The sequence below is a fragment of the Clytia hemisphaerica genome, unplaced genomic scaffold (genome assembly GCF_902728285.1).
Source record: "Clytia hemisphaerica strain Z4C2 unplaced genomic scaffold, Clytia hemisphaerica genome assembly, whole genome shotgun sequence".
Classification (NCBI taxonomy): Eukaryota; Metazoa; Cnidaria; class Hydrozoa; order Leptothecata; family Clytiidae; genus Clytia; species Clytia hemisphaerica.
The window spans coordinates 1075914-1082413 of NW_027103680.1; the positions used below are offsets into that span (position 1 = coordinate 1075914).

At 35.8% G+C, this 6500-nt stretch overlaps 1 protein-coding gene across 1 annotated transcript; it reads right to left on the reverse strand.

Moving 5' to 3' along the window:
• Nucleotides 1–4329: 4329 nt before the first annotated feature.
• On the reverse strand, nucleotides 4330–5563 carry LOC136803747 (transgelin-2-like). The gene is made up of 2 exons (XM_067060466.1): nucleotides 5261–5563; nucleotides 4330–5012 (listed from the first exon to the last, which is right to left on the reverse strand). Exons 1-2 carry the CDS (start codon nucleotides 5337–5339, stop codon nucleotides 4513–4515), a joined length of 579 nt encoding a protein of 192 aa, XP_066916567.1. The 5' UTR covers nucleotides 5340–5563; the 3' UTR covers nucleotides 4330–4512.
• Nucleotides 5564–6500: the final 937 nt, after the last annotated feature.

Here is a 6500-nt window from a genome sequence, read left to right on the forward strand (position 1 = left end):
CTGAATTTTTGTACTTAAAAAAACCACGTCACACCCCTTAACATAGAGAGTACAGACTTTTTCTGGAATAGCCCCTTCTGATTATTCTATACGGCATTTATGCACTCTAAAGGCAATGGCTCCGTAAGATCTGATCACATAAAAAAAGATTCAACTCTATCCCTCGGATAAGCTTTATTGGAAAAATCGTATTATATCTCAAGTCTATACAAGTTTCTTTATACAATATATGAAAAATCAACTCCAATTATTACCAACTTCTATGTACTATTTCCTCAAGAAAAATCTTTCAAGATTATTACATAAAGGTCAGATGACTGTCTACAGCTGTGCCTGATGCGTAAATGAAAAATCACCCCACATTGTAAGACTTTAATAGGATTATAATGCGAATTCAAGGGTAATTCTAATGAGACATAAGCAGTACTACGGAAAAATTGATTAGTCTAGTAATTGTGTAACATGCGTTTGAAACTTTGTTTATCGAGGGTAGAAGTCACGATCTAGTTCACGTGATCTTATAAAAATTATGCAATATTAGATGGGTATTTTAGCAGAGACGTTTAACCCTTCGAGCATCTTCCTATTTTTTTACGAGGGGAAGCATCTTGGGTGGGGGCCTCGAGCCCTGAGAAAGAATGCTAAGCAACCTCCACATCCCTGACCCGAAAATTGGAATTGCTTATAAAAGTAAATGTGTATGGGTTCAAAGAATAATATAATTTGAATCTCTAATTTAATAAAACTTTAAAGGCCATGTCTTTCAAAGAACCAAAACGGTGAGCTCATCACCAAATAAAATTGAAAAAGTCAAATAAAAAAGTTAACGAAAAGGTCAATCGCGGATTCCAGTACCAAAAAAGGAAACATAGTAATGAAAGTCATCGGCAGAATTGCGAGAGAAAAATTAGCTAATTAAGCTGCTTGTTTTAGTAGTAACCAGGGTTTGTAGCAAACCCTCTAAAACTCAGACATTGCTAAATACATTACGTGAAAGTCTCCAAAGTGTCCCAAAATCACAATTCTTTATCATACCCCTGTTGCACAGCCCCGGTGGAACTTTTTTCATCAATGAGGGGGGGGAATCCCTATTGAAATCTCAATGGGGATAGAAATTCTATTGTTCCAAGGTTGAAAAATCCAGTGGGGATTGGAGTGAAATTTCTAGACATTGATTTTCGAGTGGGGATAAAATCAAAGTCAATTTCCCAATGGGGCTGAAATTCCAGGGTATTTCCCACCGGTGACCACATTTTTGCCAAATTTTCCAGTGGAGCTGCGACCCCAGTGGGTCGACACAGGGGTGTTTTATCCCAAAAGCTCATGATTTTCAACAAACTCGACAAACTTACAGGGAAAATCTCTCAATCTATCTAAAGGCGATTTTTGTCTCGGTCATTGCAAACCTATTCTTCCGGCCTATAGCTATAGTCAAGTTTACTAACCTAGAATTAGATCTATTTGAGAAAGGATGGGAAAATTTATGATTAATTTTAGAAAGATTTTTAAGGATCTTAAATGTTTGAGATCACTTAAAATCTGACCTTAAATGAAGACATGAAGTAATTATGAAATTTCGTCAGTCACGTCTTGTTTTTATTTGGAAATTCTCTCATTCGAAAAGAATTTGTGTCTTGTGTGACCTGGAAGTATAGCATATTTCAGATTTTTGAAGTTTATAGCCTTAAGAAGGGAGTATTTATTTTGGTTAGATTTAAGCAGATTAAAATCTAACTTCATAAAGTTTTGATTCGGAACAAAATCTTGAAAATGAAAATAAACTTTCGAAATGATCCGACTGATATAAAAACACTAGCGGAATGGTAAAACATATGTTTAAGATGTTTAGAGATAACATATTTCTCAATCATGATATTCCCATGACGTCAGCAATGAGTCAAATTTAGTACATATTGCGCTAGAAATAATTCGAGAACGAGACTACTGATTTTGTCAAATGTAACTGGGAACCCCCTTCTTTCAGCAAGCGGGGTAAAAAATAGCAAAACTCAATGGGGGAGTGATATTCCCATTTTGCTCATGACTGGGGATTTGAATTCCATTGTTTTGGAGCAAGAAAAAATAGCACAATAATTTGCAGTGAGGATTGGTTTATCTGATTATTTTCAGCGGGTACAAAAATTAGAGTAAAGTTTTACACCGGGGACGATATTTTGGCAATTTTTTCTGGTGAGAAGGGTGTTCCCTGTGGGACTGTGAGAAGGGGGTGCAACTTGGGGGGTGGTTTAGGTTTGATGCTAAAAAGTAATTTCCTATCAGGTCTTCCTTACAAAGGGCAAGAAGTACCCCCTTGGCAAATGTAATGGCAATTGACCAGAAATTTAGTTATTGGGACAGACCATTATTAAAACAATGATAATTGGCTTTTCCAGAAAAAATTTGAATATGGAGGGTGGAGGATATAACATTTTTTGGAAATTTACCCTTGGGCATTGTGACTTTTGACCCCCCCCCCCCGACAGCAGGTCTAAACCCCCGGAAAAGTATTAGCTGACCACCTGGATATTCAAAACTACCCTCAAACAGAGCAAAAATTAAGAAGAATCAAAATATCTGATTTCATAAATGGCTATAAAAATGTTAATTTTAATTTAAGCTACTTTTAGGCCAATAATCAAGGAGCACTGAAGCTAAACATATTACGAAAACCAAGAGCAGGCATCGATCAAACAAGAGAGCATGCGAAAACTTGGGAAAATTTTGTCAAAAAGCAAAGGAATGCCGACATATGCGATTGGAACCGCAAGTCGCCCCTAAAAATTTGTCGTTCTTTTTGTCTATTTTTAGCAATGCAGGATTTGTTAGATATACCCCCTCTCTCGATGACGTATAGGTCCAAAGAAATCGAATGACCTTTGTAAGATTTTAAGGCACGATTTTGAGTTTTTACATAAACGCCACCAGAAATAACATCGCTAGAAATTCCAATGGAGATTTATTGTCCAAGGTTAAAAATTCCACTGGGGATGGTATTGGAGTGCAATTTTTGAACATTGAATTTCGAATGGGAATGACATCAAAGTCAATTTCCCAGTGGAGCTGAAAAGGGGGGGGGGAGGATTTTTGCCAGTTTTTTCCAGTAGGGCTTACAATCAGTGCCATAATATTTTGGCACTTTTGGCTAATTTACCATTTTTCAAAAATTGAAGTTCGAGCGAGAATGTCAATTTCAGGCCTTCAACTTGATTTCATCGATTATTTCGATCTGGGAGGGATTTATTGGTTTCTAGGCTATATTTCAAGCCCTACTGGACCATTTTTGAACTTTTGGATCCTCAGATCCTAAGGCTTAAGTCTCATGTTATGACTCAGAGTTAAAACTCTACCCTTCGAACCTACTTTAGAGCACTTACAAATCGATTGTGGTTTCAAAACACCCCGGTGATTTTCCCTTTCCCTTTCCGAACAAACTATGTAACACCGTTTAGCTTCGAGGGCATAGACAAAAAAAACATTTTGAGTCTATACTAAGGATTTGTGAAAATCTCACCAAAAATACTCAGAACAGAAAATAAGAAGACATTGATAATAGCTTGGCCTAATATTTAAAGGGTTTACATCATGCCTGGTGTGTGGTACGAGCATAGGTCATAGTCAAAAGAAAGTATTATGCAGCAGTCCATTACAGTGCGGAACGCTTTGGACTCAACTTCCAGCCAGGTCTTACCGAGGACTTCAAATACATGTTTTTTTATAGGAACATCCTAAATTTTTGAAGCCTTCGGAAGTTCTTAACTTTTTGAGTTTCAAGCCTAAAAATATTCTGTTCTTACTTTCACCATTTTTTTAGTATTTTTGTCAATTTTCCTAAGAAATTGGCTGCTTTTGAGTCCGCAAATCCTTAAAATGTTCTTAGCTTGTTCTTAGCATTTTGGCATTCGAAGCCTTATGTTCTTATATAGTTTGTTCTTATAAAAAAACGTGTATGGCACTTGATCCATCTCTGCTCAATGTTCATGAGCTACTGGAGAGTCTTCGAGTAAGTGGAGCCTAGCCTACCTTCTGGTGGTAACTATGCCCTAACTATGAAGAGGGAGCCTTTTGGCCCCTTTGGGTCGACTGCAGTCGCAAATTTACTTGCTAATACAGGTTTGTTTGACCTATGCAAAGGTAAAGTAACATTCTATAGACAATTGTCAATACATATAAACAGAGTCTGGCCTTTTTGCTTTTATTATGATAGTAAACATTTATAAAGTGGTTTCAGTCAACAGATTGTCTTCTTGCTCAGATGCCAAAAGTCATTATATTTGTTCAAATTGTGTCATTTGTACACAGAGAAAAGTCAATAAAGTAGACAATTTCATGTTGACTTATCAAAACATCACAAATAAATTTTATTTACTCTTTTTCTGTTAAAAAATTGATCTATATACATGAAAGAACAAAAAGAACTCAAAAAATATTACAAAACAAAAAGAATTGTCTAGAAGGGCGTACGCGTGCGGTCGCGCGTTCATATTCAAATAAGGAATAAATTAAGTATGCGTTCTAATCAATGATGGCGCGCGTTTTACCAAAGTTTTGTCCAGATTGATTAGCAAATTTATTGGTGCCAGCTTGAAGTCCGATTTGTGCGTCACGTCCTTGGCGAATCTGTTCTTCAGAAAAGTTACGTTCGTTCTTGTTCGACTCTTTGGGGCCAATACCGGATTTTCCCTTAGCGTTGGCTTTGCGTCCCAAAGCGTGGAGGCCGTTAACAACTTGAGCCATATTCGTTGCCTCATATAAATCAACTGTTTGGAACATATCGGTTTTGTTGCATCCGAAACGGTATGAGAATTCGAGGAAGAAATTAATATTTTCCATTTTCTTGAATGCCATTTTACTTGTGTTCATTTTTGGGACAGCTCTTGATTCAAGGGCGTTGGCTAATTTACATAAGATGGTACCATCGTTAAGTTTTTCAGCAAGCGCTTCAGCACCGTATTCTGATTGGTCAAGACCAGAGTCTGGGACGAGAGATCGAATCCAGGCAATTGCTTCACGTTCTATGGAAATAAAAATTATAAAATTAAGTCAAGAGTGAAAATTGACACTGCTTGAATCTAAATCCTTAAAAAATACGATATCTGTATCAATAGGAGTAGGAATTAATAAACTGTTTCAGATATTGCTTCAATAGACACTATACTTTCAAGCTACAAAATCGACATTGACATTATTATTTCAAAGGCTTGTACCAAAGGTCGGTTAAAATTCACAAAAAAATAATACTGAACAAATTAATTCTAATTACCTTGGTTTGAGTCGTATTTTCCAGCAATTTTTTCTGAAACTTCAGCAGTAAAACCGTATCCTTGTTGACGTTCAGCCATTTTGTGTGTGTTTGAAATTTGTTTATAAAAAGTAAAGAATAGATTTGTGATGTCTTGTCTTCACTGTTCTCTAGCTTTGTGAGCTCTGTACCAAACGTTAGACCTTCAGTCGTATTTAAATGATTTTTTGTGTTTAGGTTTTTGTGGCACTCCCTCTAATCAAAAAGTAAACACTATCCCTTGTTTACTTATTGACGTCACATTTTCCGTTTTGTTCTGCCTCGATTAATAACAATGTTGAAATGTAAATAATGTCATATTTGGAGTTGACTGATAAAGACAGAAATGACGTTTCGTCGGAGCATGTCGTTACAAAAATGCTTCATCTTTGATTCATTTGAATGAGATCATTTATACATGTTTTCTTATAAGAACAAACTATATAAGATCATAAGGCTTCGACGGCCAAAATGTTAAGAACAATAAGAACATTTTAAGGTTTTATGGACTCAAAACACTCGATATCTTAGGAAAATGGGCAAAAATGGTCAAAAAATGGCGAAAATAAGAAAATGTTAAGAACATTTTTAGCCTTAGAACTCAAAAAGTTAAGAACATCCCAAGGCTTCAAAAGTTTTCGATGTTCTTATAAAAAAGAAACGTGTACATGTCGAAATTGCGTTTTTCGAAATGTTTTATTGGTATAATTTATGAAAAGCTTCATGCTATTAAAATTTGATATCACAAGAGAGAAAAAAAAAACGATGCCGTTTTTGGATAAACGGAAGTTAACAATTATGGCAAGATGACGCTATCCGTTTAATAACGATGACTGCCATATAAGGATATATTTGGTATGAAACAAAACACGGCATTATGTTAAGGGTATGGTGGGTAATTGATATCGCCTTATACGGTTATAAAATGTTTTCTTTGCATTTGAAAGACCGTTTGATCGCCTCTACGATTTTAGAACATGAATGACACAGAATGGTTGAGATTTTTGACATTCCGTTAAGGGTTTAGGAAAAAGTACTATAATGTTTATATGTTGATGTTTATGTAAATGGGAAATGACTGAAAAAAGAGAGCAAATGAGAAATCTCGACCGATTTGTCACGTTTGAAATGAGTCCACGAGGTCAACATCGTCACAAATTCTTTAACGATAACAATCGTATTTCACAATATACAAGACACCCACCAGTCGATTGGAATTGGT